The sequence below is a fragment of the Nicotiana sylvestris genome, chromosome 3 (assembly GCF_000393655.2).
Source record: "Nicotiana sylvestris chromosome 3, ASM39365v2, whole genome shotgun sequence".
Classification (NCBI taxonomy): domain Eukaryota; kingdom Viridiplantae; phylum Streptophyta; class Magnoliopsida; order Solanales; family Solanaceae; genus Nicotiana; species Nicotiana sylvestris.
This window is the reverse complement of record NC_091059.1, coordinates 208,606,953-208,631,822: the sequence shown is the minus strand read 5'-3', so window position 1 is coordinate 208,631,822 and position 24,870 is coordinate 208,606,953. Positions and strand designations below refer to the sequence as shown.

At 36.8% G+C, this 24,870-nt stretch overlaps 2 protein-coding genes across 2 annotated transcripts; one reads left to right on the top strand and one right to left on the bottom strand.

Moving 5' to 3' along the window:
- Positions 1-13,243: 13,243 nt before the first annotated feature.
- On the bottom strand, positions 13,244-14,894 carry LOC138888618 (uncharacterized). The gene is made up of 4 exons (XM_070170513.1): positions 14,723-14,894; positions 14,432-14,505; positions 13,955-14,341; positions 13,244-13,579 (listed from the first exon to the last, which is right to left on the bottom strand). Exons 1-4 carry the CDS (start codon positions 14,892-14,894, stop codon positions 13,244-13,246), a joined length of 969 nt encoding a protein of 322 aa, XP_070026614.1.
- Positions 14,895-20,800: 5,906 nt separating this feature from the next.
- LOC104212251 (probable inactive receptor kinase At1g48480) lies at positions 20,801-24,106 on the top strand. Its single transcript, XM_009761469.2, has 2 exons — positions 20,801-22,332; positions 23,091-24,106. Exons 1-2 carry the CDS (start codon positions 20,928-20,930, stop codon positions 23,699-23,701), a joined length of 2,016 nt encoding a protein of 671 aa, XP_009759771.1. The 5' UTR covers positions 20,801-20,927; the 3' UTR covers positions 23,702-24,106.
- The last annotated feature ends 764 nt before the right edge of the window (positions 24,107-24,870 follow it).

The following is a 24,870-nucleotide window of genomic DNA, read 5'->3' as shown; positions in this document are numbered from 1 at the left end:
AACAAAGTCGAAATGTGTCTCTAATCACGGGTACATTAATTGTGACGTGGTTCGAGATGCATTTCCACGACGTTGTAAATTCTTTTAAAAATAATGAGTGAGACGAGCCTCGACAAACAAAAATACACAAGCTGCGGGGCCCTCTATACGTGTTGGTAAAATTACTTAGACTTCGGGATGAGTCGTATAGCAAAATTTCACGGTCTTACCCAAAATAATGATACGCTAGTCGCTTTAGGCGCGCCTTTAATAATTTACTTTCTTAAACTCGGGTGCACACTTATGTGACCCAAATCCAAATCTCAACGGAGTCGAGATGTGTCAACAACCACGGGTACATTGATGTGACGTGGTTCGAGATGCGCTTTCACGACGTTGCAATTCTCGTTGAAAAAAATAACAATAATAAAAGCGGTAAAAAGTTTAAATTTGCACATAGGTTCAATATGAATTAAAATCAGATAAATAAGCCGAATATGACAGTTGAGCGACCGTACTAGAACCACGTAACTCGGGAATGCCTAACACCTTCTCTCGGGTTAACAGAATTCCTTACCCGGATTTCTGGTTCGCAGATTGTAATACAGAGTTAATCTTTTCCTCGATTCGGGATTCAACCGGTGACTTGGGACACCATAAATCTCCCAAGTGGCGACTTTGAATTAAATAATAAATCTCATTTCGATTGTCCTTTAATTGGAAAAACTCCCTTTACGTCCCTTCGCGTGGGTGTAGGTAAAAAGGAGGTGTGACACCATTTAGTTGAATTTTCCATGGCCCTCGCAAACTTGAAAGTGTGTAGTTATTTTAAGCGCGTAATTTAATTTAATTTTCTTAAACTCGGGTGTGCATTTCATGTGACCAAAATCCAAATCTCAACAACGTTAAATAAAATGTGTCGTGGACCGCGGGTGCATTTCATTTGGCGTGGTTCAAAGATGTGTTTTAAATAACGATGAATCTTTCTAAAAAATAATTAAAAAGTGGCTAATAATTTAAATTTATACCATAGGCTAAAACATGTATTAAAATCAGATAATAGGTCAATTGTAATAGTTTAAGAGACCGTGCTAGAACCACGGAATCCGGGGGTGCCTAACACCTTCCCTCGGGTTAATAGAATTTCTGGTTCGCAGACTTCAAAGGGAAAGTCGAATTTTCCTCGATTTGGGATTTTTAAAATAAACCGGTGACTTGGGACATAAAAAACAAACCATCCCAAGTGGAGACTCTGAACAAAGATGAATAATTAATCTTATTTCGAATAATGTCACTTAAAGTGGAAAAACTCCCTTGTACTACCTTCGGGTGTGTAAAAAGGAGGTGTGACAGCTCTGGCGACTTTGCTGGGTATCAAAACCCAGAACTACGATTCAGGGTTCAAGAATTCGAGCTTAGAATAACTATTATATTTGACTTTTATTTATTATCTAATTCTATTACATGTTTGAGCCTAATGTGCTAAATGTCGCTTTTTACCACTTGATAATATTTGAACTGTATATAAACTGTTACGAAACCTTTTTCTTCTCATCTTCGGAGATGTGCACGTTGGCATGACTCCTTTTTTGTTAGTGTCATACCTTAAATTAGAAACAGGCTCGGACAAGTTACAAAGTCGGATGGCCTTTTGGTTCCCGGTACGTAGCCCCCTCCTCGGTTCGAGTTGTTTGCTCGGGTACACCAAGTCTAGAACAATATACCTAGGTTTTAAACCTAGAATAATGCAGCCTCATGCCGGATCCCTAGTAGGAACGCTTGTTTGCATCACGTGCATTTGATTTTGGGGACTCAACATAGGGGTTGGATCCGTCTAGGACAGGTGTACCCAAATTAAAAGACCATCCTGATGCATCTTACGTGCTACTTGCGTATCTGTCTGTTTCGGCTTGCATGTTGATTGACTTCTAGAATAGGGAAAGAAAATGAAAAAGGAGAAAAAAAGAAAATCAAAGAAAAAAAAGAAAGAAGGAAAAAGAAAAGAAAGTGAGAGGTAGGTATTTGAAATATCTTGAAACTCTACCAAAATTTTGAAAAATAAAAAAGAAAAGCCATTTCAAAATAAGTCATATTTTTCTGTTCCGCCAAAAATGTGACAAACTACGCGGGTCTGATTCTCACCGGATATGAGATACGTAGGCAAACCTCATCAGTTCCGGCCCATAATTATCAAAAAATCCAAAAATATTTTCCTTTACTTCCTCTCTAGAAAAGTCTTTTTTTTGAGACCCCAATTTTCAAAAATCCAAAAATATTTTCCATTACTTGCTTCTTTAGAAAGCCTTTCTTTTAGACCCTAATTATTTTTTAAAAAATAATATACACAAATATTTTCTTTTAATTTCTTCCAAAAATCCAAAAATATTTTCATTCTTCTTTCAAAATTGAAAAGAAAATATTTTCTTTTTTTAGAAGGATTTCTTTCATAAATTCAAAATAAAATTCCAATTTTTTTTTTATTCTTCAGAAGTTTTTCTTTCGAAATTCCAGGAAAAAATCAAAAAAAAAATCTTTCTACTTTAGAAGTCTTTCTTTGCAAAAATACAGAAGAAAAATCAAAATCTAAAAATATTCCATTTCTTCTTTATAAGTCTTTCTTTCGAAAAAATAAAATAAAAAATTCAAAAAAAAATTAGTTTATTTACTTTATTCATGATCTTCCCGAACTACGCAAGATCTGATTCATGTTCCCACATGATACGTAGGCAACCCACATCAGGTTCGATCACTATTAAAAAGAAGTGAAAAAAAATGAAGAAGTGAAAAAATATTGATAATAATAAGGACCAACTAAGTCTATTTTAACATGTTTTGTTTTGAATTGTGAAGAAAGTTGAGGTGGTCGGTTTGTGGTAAGCTGAAAACACAAGATCCAAGGAAAAGTGATAACTGACATCGAAGCTGTTACAAGTGCTCAAGAGACTTAGGGTCAGAGGGTTCAATAAGAGTCTGTTATGATTGAGAAAAATAGAATACTGAAACAGTAAATGACCGAAATGTGTCAAGCATGGGCCAGTGGTCAAGGACAACCTCGTCATGAGTCACAATTTGCTACACAGCAAGAGCAGTACCACTCTCCTGAGTACCACTCGTACTCGTTTGATCTTACTGCAAACATTGATAAGCCTACCCGAAAGATGGTACACGAAGAAATGACCCAAATAGTGAAAAACTTAGAACAACGGTTGAAAAACATGCAAGAATTGACAGGTCAAAAGAGTGTTGCCTTCAAAGATCTATGTATGTTCCCCAATGTCCACTTGCCGCCTGGTTTCAAGACTCCCAAATTTGAAAAGTATAATGTACATGGAGATCCCATAGCCTACCTAAAAAGATATTGCAATCAACTAAGAGGTGTGGAAGAAATGAAGAATTGTTAATGGCTTATTTTGGGGAAAGCCTTATGGGAGTTGCCTCCGAATGGTTTATGGATCAAGACACGTCTCACTGGTATGTATGGGATGACATGGTACATGCCTTTGTCAATCAGTTCCAATACAACATCGACATCGACCCAGACCGCATTTCCCTTTCAAACCTGAAGAAGAAACCAACTGAAAGTTTCAGGGAATATGCCATCAAATGGAGAGAACAAGCAGCCAGAGTTAAGCCACCCATAGACGACCATGAGCTAATCACTGTCTTTCTTCAAGCTCAAGAGCTAGATTATTTTCAAAATATGATGTCTGCAGTGGGTAAATCCTTCTCGGAAGCAATCAAAATGGGGGAAATGGTTGAGAATGGTTTTAAGAAAGGCAAAATTATAAGTCAAACAGTTCTCAAAGCCGCAACTCAGGCTGTCCAGATCAAATCTGATAATTTTAGTGACACGAATGAGAAGTTTGAAAAAACCATGATGACATCAGAGTCGAGAAGAGGTCCTAGGAGAGTGTCTCGAAGGTATGATCAACCTCGTCTGTTTTCTGATAACTCCCCTGAGCATTACTATCCCCCTCAGAACCCACAACACTATGTTGTTCCACCTCAGTATGTTGCCTAGCCACCAAAACACCCCAGAAGGCGAGCACGAGCATCACAAAATCTCTACCAGCTCCACAAAATTTTCAAGTGCCCTATAACCCACATCCCTGCCAGGGGTATAGAAGGGGACAAACATTGAAAGATAAATTTACACCAAAAGAAGAGTCATATGCAAGCTTATTTGAGAAGTTAAAGAATCATGACATGATTGCACCCATTCCTCTAAATCGTGTGGACCCACATGCAAGGAGATTTGACCCATAAAGGTGTGAATACCATTCCAATGCCCAGTGGTACAATGTTGAAAGTTGTCGGGATTTGAAAAGAGAAACAGAAAGGATGATACAGGAAAACCTGATTGTGATCCAAGGTAGTGACATCCAGAATATCGCGCAGAATCCTTTACCTGCACATCATGATGCACACTTTGTGGGGATGATGCCTGGTGACATGGAGTTTGAGAATCCTCTCGGGAGCTTGCTAACTGAATTTAATGATGTTGAAATTGGAGAAGGCTCTGCTTATTCTGATGAGCAAATTTGTGGCTAAATGTCAAGCCTAGCAATTGAAAAGTCATTCCCTCTTCACTAGCAAGGAATCTTGGTAGCTTGTTTTGATGTTTTTTTCTATTATCTGGGTTATTTCAGGGTTGTGATCCAGATTTTATTTGTTTTATTGAGTCAAACCCTTTTATCCCTCCATTCTGTTTGTTTGAGTCTTGTCCGTTTGTTCTGTTGCTATTTTCGTTATTCGGGTTATTTTAGGGTTGTAACTCGTATTTTAGGTTACTTGTTTAGTTGTAAAACACTTTCGTCCTTTACTCAATAAAATACAGTTTGTCCTTTTGAGTCATTCTGTTCATAGTTCTTTTGTCGCTAATTCTAATGACATGACATGCATGTGGAAATTTTGGCCAGATCTTAGGAACTGATTTAATCTGGAATTGGATAACTAAAAAACGATACATTTGAGGATGAATAAAGAGTTGGAATACTTTGGAACTAATGTCGAGTAAAATTCACTTTCAAATCATTATGAAGATTGGGCTTGAGGATGTTTAATCAATTGAAGTTTGTTGGAAAGTTTGTCACTAAGGGATGAAACAATGTCTTGTGACCACGGCACACCAAGAATACAGACATGTTCGTCAATGTTGTGATCGCGAAAAGATACCATGTTTGACGTTCTCGAGGTTGGGAGATCCTTTTTCTGCTACCCAAACACTTTATATCATTTGCTACCCCTTTTGAGCATGTGTTATGTTTCTTTGACTATCCTCTTTTGGAATCAAGTTTAGAGTCAAAAAAAAGAAGAAAAAAATCCATGTCCCAAGAGTACAAACTGGGGCAATTCTTAGAAAGTTCAAAGAAAAAAAAAGAGAACTGTCAAAGGTCCATGCCCTAAAAAATAGAAGTTGGGGCAAGCAAAAAAAAAGAAAAAAAACAAAAAAAACAAAAAAAAAAAGAAGAAAAAAGGAAAAAGGAAAAGAGAAAACAGAAAGAAAAACGAAAAATAGTTTATGTCTGATGTTTGAACTACGTTAGACCTGATTCCTTTAAAATAAGGATACGTAGGCAGCCTCACGGTTCGGTCAAACCAAATAAGAATTTAGAAGAAAAAGAAAAAAAATAGAAAATTTTAAAATCCCCGGTATCTGAAACTGGGGCAAAGATTTCATTTCATTTTTTTGAAAGAGTCGATTCCAAGAGTTGTAAGTCTACAACCCCTCATTTTGAGTTTATTTTGAGCCTTCATGCCGACCTTTCTTTCCAACCCTATCCAAAAAGCTTCCAAATAAAGACCTCCCAATATGTCTTCAAGAATGCCAAGAGACACATGCAATGAGCAATGGTTATCACACGACGTAGAACATCGTCGAGTTGCTCACAAGAAGAGGAAAAGAAAAGGAAAAAGAAAAATGAGAGAGACTTATTAGCGAAAACCCTCACGGGCACTGTAAGGTGGCGGTAAGCAGAGATGAATAAATGAGAGAGACTTGTTGGTGAAAACCCCTCGGGCACTACTTGTCGAAAGTGAGTCGTGAAGCTGATGCGAAGAATTGACATAAACAAGCCCGACTTCAAAGATCATAAGAATGGTAAAAGGGAAGATTGGATTAGTTTGGTAGATTGGCCGTTAAGTCCAAAATGCATGTCATGATCATTAAGGCTATTTATTGAAAAAGAAAAAGAAAAAAAATTCTTCCTTCTGTCCTTCCGACAGGGACATTTCTTATTAATATTATTTCTTTGCATCATTTGTGTCCTTCACTCTGAGTTAGTCATTGTCAAAACAAGCAAGAAAAGATTTCAAAATCTGCTACCAGCTTTTCAGTTGCACAAAGTGAATTTGGCCAGCACACTCAGTTGTTAATATCAACATGCATTGAGGATTCATGCAAAAGGCTTCCCCAAAAGACTCTTGTCAGCTTGCTTGGCGCAAACAAAGGTAACTTGTGATTCCCTCTAACAGACAAATTGCTCAAAAGCAGGAAGTCCTTCAAGATATCAGAAAAGGTCATCTAAGAAAGGATCTTCAGTTGGGATAAGGCTGATTGAGCCACAAATACAAATGGTACCGGGTGTGAAACAATCAGGGTTAATGCAGAGCAAAAGTCTCTTGAGACCGAGTCAAGCTGATTGAGCAAAATCCAAGCTTCCCAAAACTCAAGGCCACAAACCGACCACCATTTTTAAAACTAACAAATTTTTCTTTATGTGGAACAGGAAACAAAGCAGTGCAGGGAAAGTGGTTAAAAAAAGAAAAACACAACAAAAAAAAAGACGAGAAGAGCCGACAAAGGGAAGTTTCTCAAATCTTTGCATTTATTTGTCTTGCTATTGCGCATAAATCTTGCCATTGATCTTCACATTTTTCCTCCTAGGATAAAAGTCCTAGTCTGATGGATTTTCCTCCCAATATAAATCTTAGTATGATGAATCTTTCTCCTAAGATAAAAAACCTAGTCTGATGAATTTTTCTCCTAAGATAGAGGACCTAGTCTGATGAATTTTCTCCTAGGATCAAAATCTTAGTCGGATGAATCTCTCTCTTAAGATAATAAATTAGAAGACCTAGTCTGATGACTTTTCTCCTAGGATCAAACTCTTAGTCTGATGAATTTTTCTCCTAAGATAGAAGACCTAGTCTAATGAACTTCCTCCTAGGATCTAAATCTTAGTCTGATAAATCTTTCTCCTAAGATAGAAAACCTAGTCTGATGAACTTTCTCCTAGGATATAAATCTTAGTCTGATGAATCTTTCTCCTAAGATAACAAAAAAGGGAACCTAGTCTGATGAACTTTCTCCTAGGATTAACGTCTTAGTCTGATGAATCTTTCTCCTAAGATAGAAAACCTAGTCTGACAAATTTTCTCCTAGGATATTTTGGAAAATAAAGGAAGTCTGAATTTGAAAAAAGGGGGTCATTTTTTTAAGTTTTCTTAAAATTATCAATATTTAGTTCTTGAAATCAGGGGTCCCGCCTGGAGAATATGGTCAGTTTTTACTTTAGTCAGGCTTAGTTTATAGTTTTCTGCAAGTTCAATCATGCATAGGAAACACACATCCTAGTCTAATCTTTAGTTTACTCTCATTATTGCATCAATAGTACAAGTGGTTTATAATTTTGCTAACAACTCACAAATCTTCCTAGTGCAAACTAGGGCAGAAAAATTTCTTTTGTTTTGTCTGTTTTGTTGTAATCAGTCGCCCACCTGGAGAACAGGGGAAGACAACTCAAGTTTCTATGGAAAGCAGTGTTGAAGGAAGACAACTCGAGTTTCAAGGGAAAGCAGTTTCGAAGGAAGACAGTTCAAGTTTCAGGGGAAATTGGTTCAAGGTGCAAGGGAAAACAGTGTCAAGTAACAAGAGAAGACAGTTCAAGTTCAGCAATCAGGCACCCACCTGGAAAAAAAGGGGGAATTCAATTCAAAATGCAATTCATGTCAGCAACAAAAGAAGTTCGCGTCAAGAATGCGAGTCAGCAGTCCAAGATGATCAACATAAGTTAGTCACAATCCAGAATAAAAACAAAAAAAAACAAAAAGAAAGACAAGAAGTGAATCCAAATGCAGAAGTTAATGAAAGATGTGAGCTACTCAAGACAGGGCTGAGGTCACAAGCTCTGCATGTCCCGTCTTGGTTTGAAAAGCTGAAGAACACTGAACCAACACCTGCGGCTAACAAGCATCAAGATTCAGATCAGGGTCCGCATGAAGAACCAACTAAGACTCAAGATCAAGCTTCAAGAGATTTATAGATAGGGATCTTGTAACTCGTAGTTGGTAGGTTTAGCTAGTTTATCTTTTTACTTTCCATTTTGGTATAATAAGGAGCTCAGCAAGCAGTAGCAGCAACAACAACAGTGAAATCACAACTTTCCAGTAGTCCCAGCTACAAAAACTTCCAGAACTACACTGACCTGATTCCTTTATAGCCAAGGATATGTAGGCAACCTCCGAAGCAAGGTTCGGTCAGATTTTTTCCAAAAAATGCTTCTCATGGAGTTTCGAATGGGCAAAAATACCTCGTAATTGCTCATTTTATCTTTGTCCGAAAATCCTTCGTGTCTCCGAGCAAAGAGGGGCAGCTGTGAGCACGCGATTTTTGCCCTACATAAAAATAACTCCTAAAAAATAGACTAAAATAATTTTTTAAGGAATTTTAGAAGTTTTTCTTTATTTAGTTACATTTTTAATATTTTTAAAATCATAAAAAAATCATAAAAAATTATTACGTTTTAATTTCATGCCATTTTAGGTTCAATTTGCATGTAGGAATTTATTTTATTTAAAAAAAAATCACAAAATGGTCATTTTTACATATTTGGATTTTAGCCTTTAAAATTAGCATTTTTCTTTAGTTTTAAGTTAATTAGTTGTTTTAATGTTAAAAATAAATAAAGAATTTTAATTTCTACAAAATAGATTGATTTAGGACTTTAAAATCGAAGAAAAGAAAAGGAAAACAAAGACAGGCAAAAGGGTCATTTTGAAGTTCAAAATCGGACTGGGCCAACTTTGGAACAACCCATTTGATTTAAATCCTTAGCCCATTTTAAAGGCCCAGACCATTGACCCATTAACCCTTTCCTCTCTTTATACCCTAATCTCTCACATAAAAGGGGAGATAAGGCAAAAAGTGATCAGAGCAGACCCCTTAAGAACGACGCTCCTCTCCTCTAAAAAAGTAAAGAGAATCAGACCTTCAAAAAAAAAAAAGAAAGAAAGAAAACTGCACCTTCTTCTTCTTCAACACTATAATTCTCTGAAAATTTTAGGATCCTTTCTTCATTTTATACATTGAATTCTCGGCGGAAACATTGCATTTCTTCTCATTCACACAAAATTGAGCAGTCGATAGCAACTGAAATTAGAGGTCCAGATTTGGAAAAAAAAAAGAAGAAACAGAGACCGATCTGTTTCAAAAGCTTTAGTTCCCTTGAATTTTCTAGATTCTTCAAAGGATTATCCCGGTGTAGACTCTCGCTTGTTTGCTGTTGTTTCTCGTTGAATTTCTGGGATCCGAATCTGTGTATTTGTTGATTATTCAACTGTTATTAAGAAAATTTGGCCTAACAGGTACCTTCTTATTACTCCTACCTTGTTCTATTTCTTGGTCGTGGTTGAATGAGAGCTTGTTAGTAATGATGGATTCGACTATTTTTGCCTATTAAACCTTCTTTGTTAGTTTCCATAAAGCTTTGAACATGATATAATGACTGTATTTTGGTGTTTCTTTTCCAATTCAATTAGGAGTTTTCTAATTCACATTTTTGTCCACCGTTGATAAGTCTGCAAAAGGAAACAAACAAATACTACTATTTGTATCGGCATGCTAAATCTATTAGAATAATAGTGACTTTGCTAGCATTCTAGATGTCTTTTTTATGTACTAGTTCAAGTTAATTTATTTTGGTGACTTTGTTTAAAAATCAGTGCCTATAAGACAATACATCAAATACACTATGTAGCTAATGAACCGTTTTTATACTCAAATTTTGATATTGTTAGATGCACCGCAAATGAAGTGTTGAATTGGAATATAAGGAATGATCAGATAAATTCGTCTTTGTGTCTTCCACTCATGAATATTCAATGTTGTCGACGTGGTTGAGAACAAGATTCACCTATTGTAGTTACTTAATTTTGTTGATGTATGCTTCTTGGAATAAATTCAACTTTTTCATAATGCAAATTTTGCTTCATTGGAGTATAATAGCAGAACAAGACAAGTTTGTAAGAACATTTAGTATTTGGAGCATAGGGCTCATTTATGTGAAACTTTAATCCAAGTTCCATGAATTTGGCTTTCACGCTGGAATCAAAATATAGGATATGAATAATTATGAACACGCTCTAGTTGTTTTAGGCGCGACTAATAAATCATCGTGGCCATGGGTACAGTTCCTGTGACATGGTCATGATGCGAATCCAATTCGGGGGTGCATTTTATGTGACCCGATTATAACAATTTCGAATAATAAAACCTTTTGAAATAATTTGAGGCGTGCCATGCCAAATAAAACCCCTAAATTCATGGCCTTCACTTAATTAATTTTAATCCTTTAGAAATCGAGGTGTACCATTTAGTTGAATTTTCCACGGCCCTCGCAAACTTGAAAGTGCGTAATTGTTTTAAGCGCGTAATTTAATTTAATTTCCTTAAACTCGGGTGTGCATTTCATGTGACCCAAATCCAAATCTCAACAACGTTAAATAAAATGTGTCGTGGACCGCGGGTGCATTTCATGCGGCGTGGTTCAAAGACGTGTTTCAAATAACGTTGAATCTTCCTAAAAAATAATTAAAAAGCGGCTAATAATTTAAATTTATACCATAGGCTAAAACATGTATTAAAATCAGATAATAGGCCAATTGTAATAGTTTAAGCAATTGTGCTAGAAACACGGAATTCGGGGGTGCCTAACACATTCCCTCGGGTTAATAGAATTCCTTACTCAGAATTTCTGGTTCGCAGACTTCAAAAGGAAAGTCGAATTTTCCTCGATTTGGGATTTTTAAAATAAACCGGTGACTTGGGACACCAAAAATAAACCATCCCAAGTGGCGACTCTGAACAAAGATGAATAATTAATCTCATTTCGAATAATGTCACCTAAAGTGAAAAAACTCCCTTGTACTACCTTCGGGTGTGTAAAAAGGAGGTGTGACAAGCCCTATATGATCTTGAGTTGAATGACGCTTACATTAGTGGATACTTACATGAGGGGCAAACATATGGTACTTAGAGCCAGATTTATGGCCTTTCCTTGAGAGAGATGGGTGAATTCTTATTAACCTTGGTTTGCGTGCTAATACTCTAAAAGGTGAGGTTTGCTTAGGGAGAGTTAAGGATGTGTGAGTTTGGGTCCCACAATGACCAAAGTAATTGAGAGAGTTCTTTGATGTAATGAGTCAACTCTTGATGCTCTTGTGTCACACTTGATCCATAGTTTTTCAAAGTTTAAATGTTGTGAATGATTCATTCGTATTGAGGGCACTTGTTAGTCCCAATTGATGCTTGTTGAGGTTACTTTAGGATAGTTGGAAATACTTGGATTTTCCCTTAAGGGGTGAGTCTTATTTTGTTTGCTTGAGGACAAGCAAAGGCTTAAGTTTGGGGGAGTTGATAAGTAGGGATTTTAACAAGTTTCATGCTCCTTCTTGCCTATGCTTTGATTATAAATCGTTACAAAATAGTCCCAAAAGGCTCATAAGTTGTGCTTGATTATAGGTTTGATCGACAAAGTGACGAAATGTCAAAGATTGGCTCAAAAGGAGTGAAACCTGCTCAAGTACCAAAAACAAAGTAAATTGAGGGCAAACAGGCCTAGTGCGGACCGCACAAAGTCGAATGCGGCCGCACTAGGTGATTCAGAGAGATGGCAAAACCAAGCTTCAAACAACGCAGCCGTAATCCATATTGCGCGGTCCACGGTGAAGGTTCCACGGCCGCACTACCTTTTTGTGCGGTTCGCGGAAGAGAGATTCAGAGAGATGACAAAAACCAGGCTTCAGGCAACGCGGCCGCAGTACACATTGCGTGGTCCGCGGTAAAGGTTCCGCGACCACACTACCTTTTTGTGCGGTCCGCGAAAGAGATATTCAGAGAGATGGAAAATGCCAATGCGGTCCGCGGTCATAGTTGTGCGGACCGCGATAGCTGCCTCCGCGGTCGCAGTCCATTCTACGCGGTCCGCCGAGCCCAAGTCAGAGAGCCCAGAAATGAAGTCCAAGAGCCTAGCGCAATCGTGGTCCATTTTATGCAGCCCGCGCTGACCCCACAGGGGTATTTTTGTCCAGTTTTTCCAGTCTAGTATAAATAGAACATTTTACCATTTTTAGGTCATCAGATATATCCAGAACTTAGCTACGCTCGTGGGAACTTCATCCGCAGCCATTTTTGGCATCTTAGCTTTAAATTAACGATAGATTCTTGTATTTTAATTTAGCATTTAATTAATATGCCTTGTTCTTCATCTGTTTCTTTATTTTCTCCTTCAAGCATGAGTAGCTAAACCCATTAGTTAGGGTTGTGGCTCAACCCTAGTGTGGGTAATTGATGGGTGTTGCCATCTATTGTTAGATTGACTATGAGTGTTTGTTATTTGGGTCAAATTTTATGGTTTAATCTATGAATTGGTGGTTGCAAACACTGGTTTGTGCTAAGTTGACTTGGCTCTTATTGAGAAAGAGAGCCTAAGTCTCCAAAATTGACCCAACAAGGAATTGGGATGGACTCAAGAGAATTGATAGTCCCAATTAAAGGGTGAAGCCTCGAGAGAGTAATTACCCAACTTGAACCCTAGTTGCTTGAGCTAATTTGCTACCCATTTGGTCTCGAGAGAGTCAATTGGGCAAAATCACTCTCTCTACCGAGAGGTGTGAGAGTGGGTAAAATTGTGCAACGATTATAGCACAAGCCCAATTATGTCAATCGAACCTTAGTAACAATTACCCATCAATTAGCCACCTAGGTAATGTCATGACCCTAGTGTCCTTCTTCCCATTAGATACAACTTAGCAATTATCTTGTAGCATAATCTAGTTTCAATTAATAGTTTGATAATAGTAGTTTATAATCAAAAAACCCAAAAATGTATGGAAGTGACATTAGGAACAAATACACAACTCTAGTCTAGATAGATACTCGACTCTATTCCTAGCTCCCTATGGAAATCGATCCCGACCCTCATATCGGGTAAAAGCTATTGCGACTTTCTCTTCCTACCTTTTAGTAGTGTGGAGTTGACAACAATCAATTATCAAATTTAGAGGTGGTAAGCTTCAGATTGGGTTCTATAGGGCAGGCCACGGGTTTGGAACCTGAGAGTCCCAACTCAACAATAAGTTCCAGAGTATATTTACGTTGGTGCATTAATATACCATCACCATTTCTGGCAAACTCTATGCCTAGGAAGTATTTAAGTTCTCCTAGGTCCTTGATCTTGAATGAAGATTGTAAGTCATCCTTAGTTTGCTGAATCAATACAAGACTATCACCAATGATGAGTAGATCATCAACATAGACCAAGACTATCACCATATGATCTGTTTTCCTTTTGATGAACGGAAAATAATCCAAATAACTTTGCTAAAAACCAGCATCCATCAAGGCTGAAGTTAACTTGAGGTTCCATTGTCTAGATGTCTGCTTAAGTCCATAGAGAGACTTGAGCAATTTATAAATTGTAGACTTATTATTTGATCCATGGAAACTTTAAGGAATTGTCATGTACACTTCCTTAGTGAGATCACCTTGTAAGAAAGCATTATAAACATTCATTTGATGGATTGACCAATGCCTTGATGCTGCAAGAGCCAACACACTCCTAACAGTAACTATTTTTACCACAGGTGAAAATGTTTCTTGATAGTCTAGTTATTCCCTTTGATTATACCCTTTGGCTATTAATCGAGCTTTGAATCTTTCTACCTTTCCTGATGCCTTATATTTGATTTTATATACCCACTTGCATCGTATGGTCTTCTGTCCTTGTGGTAAAGAGGCCAACTCCCAATTCTTGTTGTCCTCCAAAGCTTTAATTTCTGTTTGCATTGCTTCTATCCATCTTTTGTCCTTGGTTGCCTTTGAATATGTTGTAGGTTCCACTTCAATAGAAAAATTGGCTAAATAGCTTTGGTACTTTGGAGAAATTGCTTCATACCCAATAACTTTTGAAATGGGATATTTGCAGCAGCTCACAGAACCCAACTTGTCAGGTCTAACATAGTCCTTAAGCCATATAGAGGGCTTAGATACTCTAGTTGATTTCCTTATTTCCACAACTGAAGGAACATCAGGAGAAACAGTTGGAACTTTAGCATTCCTATGTTCAGAAAAAGAAGGATTGTCCTGTTAAACTAAAGGAACAAGAACTATAACAGGTGATCATGGGACATTAGATGTGTCATGATGATTAGTAGCAACAGAATTGTCCACTACAATTGATTTCATAGTGAAATCATGCCTTGGCACTGGGGATATATCCAAGAAAAATGACTCTGATGTGCCTTCAGCTGTATGAAAGGGAAACATATCTTCATAGAATACCATATCTCGGCTGATAAAAAATATTCTATTCTCCAAATCCAATAACATGTAACCTTTTGATGTGCAACATATCCTAATAAAATTGACCTCACAGCTCAAGATGTAAATTTATTATGGTTTACAGGTTAGTAGCAAAGCACATGCACCCAATGACTTTCAAGTGTTTCAGTGAATGGGGCTTACCGGGGAGCAGTTCATAGAGTGATTTGTATGCTAAAGCAGATGGAAATTTTTTGTTGATAATATAGACAGCAATATTAATACAATGTCCCCAATATATGACAGGTAAATGGTCTTGAAATCTAATTGCCCAAGAAGTTTCAAGTATATGCCTGTGTTCTTTCCACAACTCCATTCTATTGAGGAATATAAGGACATGAGCTTTGATGAACAATTCCATGCAACTGAAACAAGTCTTTACAAGCACTATTAAAAAATTCACTACCATTGTCTGAACTAAATACGTTGATTTGCTTGTCAAACTGTGTCTTCATCATAGTAATGAAGTTCTTGAGTAAGAAGATAACATCATATTTAAGCCTCATGAGAAACACCCAAGTCCACGTAGTAAAATCATCAACCAATGTAAGGAAGTATCTCATTCCATTATGAGTAGCAACTTTATAAGGTCCCCATACATCCATATGAATCAAATCAAAATTATGTAAACTTTTGCTAGTACTAGTTGAAAATGCCACTCTAGTTTGTCGAGCTAAAGGACAAATTTCACATTTAAACAATGAACTATTATGTAGGCTACTACTACAGTCTTGTAGGCTAGGAATTCTTCTAAGAGCTTGAACTCGTATATGTCCTGTTCTTTTGTGCCAAATATCCATGTTTGCTTTACTAGTTACTGCAAAAGCTCTATTTATTGTCTTCTTTAATGCAGCTAACAGAATGTATAAGCCTTTCTCCCTTTTACCAATCTCCTCCACCCTCCCAGATAAGAGATCCTGAAACACACAATATTGAGGAAAAAAAGTAACACTACACTTGGGATCCTATGTCACTTTCGAAACTGACATAAGATTGAATTTGAAAGATGGTACACACACATCTTTTAGTACATCACCTCCTATGAGCCGACACTCTCCCATATGAGAAATAGATGCTAAATCTCCTGTAAGCAGTTGAACTTGCCCTGAAGTCCCTACTAAAGTTTCATTTTTCAGCAAACTTTTGTCACCAGTCATATGGTTAGTAATACCAGTATCAACTATCCACTTACAGAGTTCTAAGTTTTCACATAATGCTACAATACCACAGAAACATTTACCTGCCATGTTGCCACTTGTTTCTCCTATGAAATTTTTGTTCAGCAATTATAACAGCTGGTTATACTGCTCCGTAGTGAAAAATTGAGCAGGTTCAACACTGTTGCTTGGTTGATATGCAGCTGGTGGAATTCTCAACCCCTGATGTCCAGTTATATCAACCATCACTACATTTGCTTTCTTCTTCTGCTGCTTGAAGTCAGATGAATATCCAACAATCTTGTAACAATTCTCCTTTTGATGTCCCGTCTTATTACAAAATTCACATTTCAATAGATTATAATATTCAATTTTAGTATGACCTTTCAAATGGCAAAAATCACATTCTAAGTTGTAATTTCTCCTTGGTCTAGATGTGGAATGAGCAATAAAGAGAGCAATAGGATCAGTGTGCCCTGCTTGTCCATAGGCACTACCATCAATCATTTTCCTATTTTCATCCTGAACTACCATAACATAGGCCTTATCTATGATGGAAAGGCCGGCATCAATAAGATTTGGCTCCTTGCTTGCTCAAAGTCATCATTTAATCCCATTAAAAACTGCAACAACCGCTGATACTCCAATTGATCAATGTATTATGTGGCAGATGGAGGAAGTGGCAATATCGAATCATATTCTGCCCATAGATCCTTCAGTTTGGTGAAATATGTCGATATTGATGAAATCCCCTGTGTTAGGGTGAATATCTTCTTGTGCAAGTCGATCCATTCACTTTGTCAAATCGCTCCTTGAAGGCAGCTCATACCTTCTGTGCATTAGAGGAAAATAATACTCCTGTGACCAATTCTCTACTTACATTGCTCATAAGCCATGAAGTAACAATGGCATTACATCGATTCCATTGACTTCCCAAATCCGTACCAAAATTTTACCTTGATGTCGATCTATCAACTAAACACAACTTATTCTTCCCTAACAGTGCGACCTTCATCGCACAACTCCAAAAGGAATAATTTTTCATCCCTGTTAAGATCAATCCCACCGACATAGATCCGGGACCATCTGAAGGGTGTAAGTAGAGAGATGGTTGTGATCTAGAACAATTGAGCTACCGACCGCTCCAATCCCAGATCCAGCTCCATTATTTGCATTAATTGTCAAACTTTCAGGAATTGCCATTGAAATGTGCAAAATTAGGGTTCAAAATTCTGGATTTGAGTAGATTCTCTCGAATTTTCCTTCAATTGCATGAAAAATTTCCTAGAATCAGTCGATTAAATGCTCTGATACCATGATGAATTTGTCAATGGCATGCAACTCAAGTAGAGAAATTAGAGATGAAGAACTAAGAGAGAGTTTTAGGGAGAAGAAATTTGTTCTGTTCTTCAGTACAATGCTCAAAATAAACGAATAGTGAATAATGAAATCTAAGGCTACTGTATATAACTAATCTAACCAACTAATGGTACCAACTGTACTAATTGTAGTTATTAAGTTAACTAACTACTACTAACTTCATCCTACATCCTTTATATGCTCAAAAATACTTTTTCATCTCGGTCAAACATCTAAATTTTTTTAAAAAGTACCTTTTTGTGCAAAAGTAGTACTATTGGCCTCCAAGAAGCTTGGCCAAAAGGTTATCAAGGGAGGAGCTACACTATTAAGTATGGATTGGGCAAATTCAATAACTTTTTGACTATATCTTGTATTTTTATTTAAAAATTTATTAAATGCATTCAAATATTTAATTGCAAGCTTAACAACGAAAACAAGCTATGAGTATAATAACAAGTTCAAAACCCATAAACTTCATATCATGACTTCATCTCTATTAGATCGTCATTAAAATCGCCAAGTTAGCACCACATGTGACAGTAGGGGCGTATTTATATGTTGGAGCATGCACGTGAACCCGTGCTTCTCTCTCTATTTACCATGTAATGTTATATTTCTTCTAAATTGCTTAAATAAGCTCAAAGAGCCCTATGGTTCAACGATTACTAGGCGCACCTTTACAAGTAAATTTAGATATTAATTCTCATTTTGCAGGCATGTCTAGGGTCCTCTCTTGTGTTTTAATTAAGCATTTTTTTAAATATATATTTGGTTTATTCATTCAAAATCCCCCAGATCTAACACATTGAAATCCTTAATCTCCCCTCTATCATCGCAAAAAAATATATAATTAATACTAATAGCAGAGGATGATATAGCGTGGTTCAATAATCTAGTATTTTTTTTTTCATATGCGGTATAGGCATATATTTTAAGATCACTGAAATTGTAAGAAAATAAAAGGTTAACATATACTTTTTAAATAGTAATGGATTCATGGAAAAAAGTTAAAGGTTGAATCCGTCAAATATAAATTATAGATTCATATTTTTATTATAGTGCACTCATTTTCCTGAAATCCCGAACCCGCTTCTATTAGCGGTCTATAATTTTTCAACGATTTAGCATGACATGAGTACTGTCGGGGTCAACTATACTTATTTTTGCTTCGGCGGAAAACTTGTGCGTATAAAGTTTGACACAATAATTATTACTATAATTTTAAAAGAAGAATCTATAAACATTTTCCTTATAGAATATCTAATTATCTCGTGAATTATGTCTACCCGCTAAGATAGTTAGTAGTTAGTACTATGATCAGATTGTTAAACATTAATGTCACGGCAGCTGATGTTATTAATTACTCCTACTAACTTGTGTTTCTTTTTGTTGACTTTGAGATCATTTATTGGTATTTTTACATGCAAAGAAAGGGATTGTTGTTTCGAAAGTTGACAATTTAAGCCCTCTTTTCTTAAGATAATAAATTCAGTTGTTGTTGTCATACGATCAAGAAGTCACGAGTTCAAGCCGTGAAAATATTTTCTTACAGAATTGCATGTAAGATTATGTATAATAGATCATTATAGTCCAATCATTCCTCAAACCTCGCTCATAGCGAGATCTTAGTGTTAGGTGTATGTCTAAATTTTCTCACCATAGTTGGTTTTTCTATCTCATGAAGGAAATGACATCATGTTTACCATAATTGAATTTTCCTTCTTATAGAAAGAAATGATAAATCTCCCATATTTGGCTAGTCCTTTTTCTTGTAGGAAAAGATTTGGACTTCTATAAATTGAGGATCATTCCTTCTCATTCAACAACTTCCACAATATAGCCATATGAGGTTTGAGGATCGTGTTTAGGGGGAGAACTTTACGGGACAAGTGTTAGTGTGTCACTTGTGTTTACCTCTTCGTGAGATTGTTCTCTCGTATTTTATACTCTCTTTTTATATAGTGAATTGCTCATCTCCGCCGTGGATGTAGGTCAATTGACCGAACCACGTTAAATATTTGTGTCTCTTTTAATATATTTCTCTTTCTTGTATGATTTATCGTCGTTCAAGATTTGATTTACTAGCTTATGCATGACATCTGATTTTTTCGATCGTAACACTTGGTGCCCCAGACTACCCTTTTGCCCTTTATACAAGTATACTAATAGAGGATTTTGATATGGTTGGGCCCTCAAATAAAAATGACAAACTGAGAATGGATTAAAATGTGTTGCATTCGGACCCACGTCATTAGCCTACCTCTTTCTTTCACGTCAAAATGTCCTCCCCTTAAATGCAAACTGAATTTTGGATTCTTGGGTTACCAGAAAAAATAATTTGGTACAAGAATTCGTTTTAAATTTATAACTGAGTTTGACTGGCATTTCGTTTTTAGGTAAGTAATTCTGTATAGTTTTATAATTTTGATATATTTTCATTTTGTTTCATTGAATTTTGGCTTAAGATTAATTTAAATGGAGAAACGTAGGCTGTGAGAATTTTATATACCTGATTCCAACGTTTTTGAGAGTTACGGTGTAATTATTATTATTGGATTGAACAAGAGATGACTTATCCAAAGACCAAAATACCTTGATTTTTTTTATTTAATAAAAATAAAATTGTAAATTAATTATTATATCTCATTTTTAATGGGAAAAACCCCGGATAAAAAACACATGAACGGCATTCTTATTTCTTTCCTTTCACATTTGTTGTTCTTTCATGAATAACAAACAAGTAAAAATAATTTATTGGCAACAAAACCTTTATAAATGAGAAAAAAATAAAGAGAACCACAGTTCAAGAAATTCAAAGAACAGTTAGTCCAAGTTGCAGGAAGCTACTTTTTTCATAAAGAAAATCAAAGTAAATCTTTAAAGCTTTTTATCCACTCAAGAAATTCTATAGCAAAGCTGAACCCCAAAAAAAGAAAAAAAGAAAAAGGAAAAAGACCAACAATAACAACATGTACGTTCTATTCTTGGGATTTGGAAAGCATAATAACGGATCCACGATTTAAATTTTACGGCTTCAACTTTTAAGGTTTTAACATTGAACTCATTATATTTTTAAAGTTATGGATTCATATTTACTATTTTTGCAATTTTTAACGAACTTTTATATATAAATTTTATTCCGCATCGAAAGTTATGCATTCAATTGAATCCGCCATTGACAAGCTACATCCACACATGTGTGCAGATCTTACCCCTACCTTATGAACGTAAAAAGACTTGTTCTCGGTTTAACAAAAAAAACATTTTAAAGCACGTTTGAAAAAAAATAATAATAGTAAAAAAGCCATATTGAAAATAATAAAGATAATAATAATAATAAGATACTCGAAACAAAGAAAATAATATATAGTTAAAAAAATCGAGGGATCAAATAATACGATATACGAAAATGAAAAGAACAAATACCCCTACAATAATTTAAAAAGAAAAAGAAAATCTAAAAGAAAGTGTTGGACTCCTCACTCATTAGTAGCAGCAGAAAACAGTCCACTTTCTTTATGTACTTATTACACCCATCAACTCTCGTTGCTGTTGACCATTATCAGAAAATAGTAACAGCTAGGGTTTGTTTCTTCTTTATTTTATTTTCAATAATTCCCATTTTACACCCTGTATTTCTAATATTTCTACCTTCCCCCCCACCTTAAAAATAAAAAAACCAGTGTCACACTGTCACTTCATCCCTTTTCTAATATATCAGCCAACAACAAAAAATAACGCTTAGACTTACTGCACACCATTTCTCTGTTGAACAAACTTTGTCTCATTTCTCCTCCTTTTTCAAAACCCTTCATTTTCTGGTATGAAAAATGTATAATTTTTCAAACACAATGTTGGGTTTTTCTCGTGCGTTTAAGCACCCGAGTTTGTCAACAATGCTGCTGTTTTTTGTTCTGTTTCATACTCTTTGCTCCATTACTACTTCTTCAGATCTGAACTCTGACCGTAACGCCTTACTCGCGTTACGCGCCTCCGTGGGTGGTCGTACGTTATTGTGGAACACTTCTAACCCTACTCCCTGCAACTGGGCTGGTGTTCAATGTGAGAACGACAGGGTCACCGTTCTCCGGTTACCGGCGTCTTCACTTTTTGGTAAGCTTCCGGCGAACACCATTTCTAACCTCACGCGCCTCCGTACAATCAGTCTCCGTTTTAACAAACTCTCGGGTTTCCTCCCTTCTGATATTTCTCAACTTGTTGAGCTCCGTAATCTTTACCTTCAAGATAACTCATTTACTGGTTCTGTTCCTGATTCCCTTTTTAATCTTCACTTACTGGTTAGGTTAAATCTTGCAAAAAACAATTTTTCTGGTGAAATACCATCTCGGTTTAATAATTTAACCCGTTTGAGGACACTTTTGCTTGAAAATAACCAGTTTTCTGGCTCTGTTCCTGAATTAAACCTTCCAAAACTTGAGCAGTTTAATGTATCTGCTAATAGCTTAAATGGGTCAATTCCAAAAAGTCTTCAAAAAATGCCTGTTGATGCTTTTGCTGGGAATTCTCTCTGTGGGAAGCCACTGGATATTTGCCCGGGAGATGGTGGGACCCAGCCAGCTATAGCTACTGGTGGGATTGAAATTGGGAATGGGAATGGGAATAAGAAAAAGAAGTTATCTGGTGGTGCAATTGCTGGAATTGTTGTTGGATCTGTAGTGGGGTTTCTTTTGTTGTTGTTGATTTTGTTTGTGTTGTGTAGAAAGAGGACTGGTAACAATGCTAGGTCTGTTGATGTGGGTACCTATAAGCCTCAAGAAAATGAAGTTTCTGTGGAGAAGTCTAATGTGGATGCTGAAAATGGTGGTGTAAATAACAATGGGTATTCAGTAGCAGCAGCTGCTGCTGCTGCAATGACGGCTACCGGAAAAGGAGGAGAGAGTGGTGGTGGAAATGTGGTTAAAAAGCTAATCTTTTTCGGGAACAGTGCGAGAGTGTTTGATTTGGAGGATTTGTTGAGAGCTTCTGCTGAGGTTTTAGGGAAGGGGACGTTTGGAACCGCTTACAAGGCGGTTTTGGAGATGGGAACAGTTGTCGCTGTTAAGAGGTTGAAGGATGTGACTATATCTGAGATGGAGTTTAGGGAGAAAATCGATACGGTTGGAGCGATGAATCATGAGAATTTGGTGCCTCTGAGAGCTTATTATTACAGCAGGGAGGAGAAACTTCTTGTCTATGATTATATGCCAATGGGAAGCTTGTCTGCACTTCTTCATGGTGAGTCAAAAGCTACACTCTTTCCTTGTAAACAATTGAAAATCTTTTATTGTTGTAGGCACAAATATTACAGTTCTCTTTTTATGGAACTATGCCATTACATGAGTGCATTGTCTATTGCTTTTCTTGCTTTAGTACTTGTCATGTAAAAAAATTTCTTGCTTTAGTCAGTGGATTGGTTAGTTGGATTTGTTGTTTACTCTGCTACATGCAATGCCTCTTTTGAGGGAGAACACCTAACTGTATGAAAGATAAATTTCTTTCTTTAGCATGTCTAGTGTATGTTTATAGCATGCTTTATGTGACTCTAATGAGGCTGATGCCTGTTATTACATTTCATTCTATCCCAAGGGCTATTTCAATGTTTTCTATTTCAATATTTGTGGGAAAAAGTGTATTCCTTTTTTAGCAGGAAAATGTTGCGTAAGCAGAACTCTATTTTTTTTCTTTCATTCTTGGTTGTCATATCAGGAACCTTTATCCAACAATATCTTTTATCTTGCACTATTGAAATCTATCATTTCTCTTGCCCCACATTCTAGATTATTTTTGCTAGGGACTAAATGTTTCTAAATCTAACCGATCTGTTCGACTTGACATCTCCTCTTATTTCCCATGAATATGCTAGAAGTGCATCTGTAAGTGTTGCTACGGTAGCGTATGATATTCGGAAGACTTTTTTAAGTGAGCAAAGAGCTCGTAAGATGTTTGGTAAAATTTTGTTCTTCTTTTCACTGCCAAGTTCTATTATATGGCAGGAAACAAGGGAGCTGGTAGGACGCCTTTGAATTGGGAAGTCAGGTCAGCCATTGCCCTTGGTACTGCTCGGGGCATTGAATACCTACACTCTCAAGGTTCAAGCGTCTCCCATGGTAATATTAAATCGTCCAATGTTCTTCTCACCAAATCATATGATGCACGAGTCTCAGATTTTGGCCTAGCTCAGCTGGTTGGACCTCCAACTACCCCCACCCGAGTTGCTGGATATCGTGCTCCAGAGGTAACTGACCCACGTAGAGTTTCCCAAAAGGCAGATGTATACAGCTTTGGGGTATTGCTCTTGGAGCTTCTTACCGGGAAGGCACCAACTCATGCCATCCTGAACGAGGAAGGCGTTGACTTGCCAAGATGGGTGCAATCCATCGTTCGAGAGCAATGGACTTCAGAAGTTTTTGATCTCGAGCTCCTGAGGTACCAGAGTGTTGAGGAAGAGATGGTGCAACTCTTGCAGCTCGCAATAGATTGTGCGGCTCAATATCCCGACCACAGACCATCGATGTCTGAGGTATGTGAGCGGATTGAAGAGCTCCGTCGCTCAAGCTTGAGGGTTACTCATGAACAGTCTGATCTTGTCAATGAATCTGAATGAGGTGGTCCTTATTCCTTTATTACATGTGCAGTACTTGAACTAAAGAAGCACCGTCACCAATTTACAGAACCCCATTTGAGCATATTAAACTTTTCTTGTTGTCTGTTGGTTAGGGCCCGTCTTCTTTCATTTAAATTTAACAATTTATGCCCCTTCTTTTTTTCCCAGATCTCCATTGTAGTAGAGCCCTTTTTCATTTTCCTTTGTGGGGGGCCAATCTTTGTACCATTTGTTCTTGTTGGGTGGATAATGGTTGGTGTAATTATTACTTTCAGCCTTTAGTTTTACTTTTGCTTTATATAACCAACTTTAGTGAGAACTAAATGCCTAGATCTGTTGTATTTTCATTAGGAGATTTGTTGGTTTGTAGTAGGAAATTAGTAAAGTTGCGATGCTTTATTGGTCTTTTCATTTTATCCTTGAGCCGAGGGTCTTCAGAAATACCTCTACCTCCACGAGGTAGAAGTAAGGTTTGAGTATACATTATACTCTCCAAACATCACTTGTGAAATTATACTGGATATGTTGTTGTTGCCATGCTTTATTGGTGGATGAAAGTTTCTTTGGTTTCACGGATTGTGAACCCTCTTCGTTTTTGGCGATCTCTATCACTTTATAAAGGGCAGTCTAGAGCACTAAACTAAGAGCGGGACTACAAGGGTCTATTGTACGCGGTATATCTCTATCACTTTACCTAAGACCTAATTAAAGAAAATTTGTTGGCTTTCTTGGAAGTTGGATACCTTTATGTGGTACTTGTTGGAAGTTGGATGATGGCATAAAGAAATATGCATTGGGGTTTAGGTACCTTTTCTTTTATTACGTTTGCCTCGTTGCCAGAACCAGCTATTGACTAGGAAAGGCATGTGTATTGTCTTTTTGATTTTTAGAAGATATTATATCGAGTGAAGTTGTTCTCCCAAGTGTAAGCTAATGAAATTTTCAGGGTCTCAATTTCTTGTTCTTATCAGAAAAGGTGCAATGTAGTTGAATGACAGTAGGAAAATTTATTATAAGACACATGAAAAGGGTTGTCGACTAGTTGTAATCCTGGGTTCGCTGGTCCTGCATAACTCAATACTTTGAGGTCGGGCAACCCAGTACATAAAGCTCCCGTTATGCGTGGGGTCCGGGAAAGGATCTGATCACAAAGATCTATTATAGATAAG

Coding starts and splice junctions, on each gene's coding strand:
- LOC138888618 (XM_070170513.1), bottom strand. CDS start 14,894: ATGGAGTTGTGGAAAGAACACAGGCATATACTTGAAACTTCTTGGGCA. Junction 14,506..14,722: donor ACTCTATGAACTGCTCCCCG/GTAAGCCCCATT, acceptor CCTTTCATACAG/CTGAAGGCACATCAGAGTCA. Junction 14,342..14,431: donor ATTTCACTATGAAATCAATT/GTAGTGGACAAT, acceptor TTAGTTTAACAG/GACAATCCTTCTTTTTCTGA.
- LOC104212251 (XM_009761469.2), top strand. CDS start 20,928: ATGTATAATTTTTCAAACACAATGTTGGGTTTTTCTCGTGCGTTTAAG. Junction 22,333..23,090: donor CTTGTCTGCACTTCTTCATG/GTGAGTCAAAAG, acceptor ATTATATGGCAG/GAAACAAGGGAGCTGGTAGG.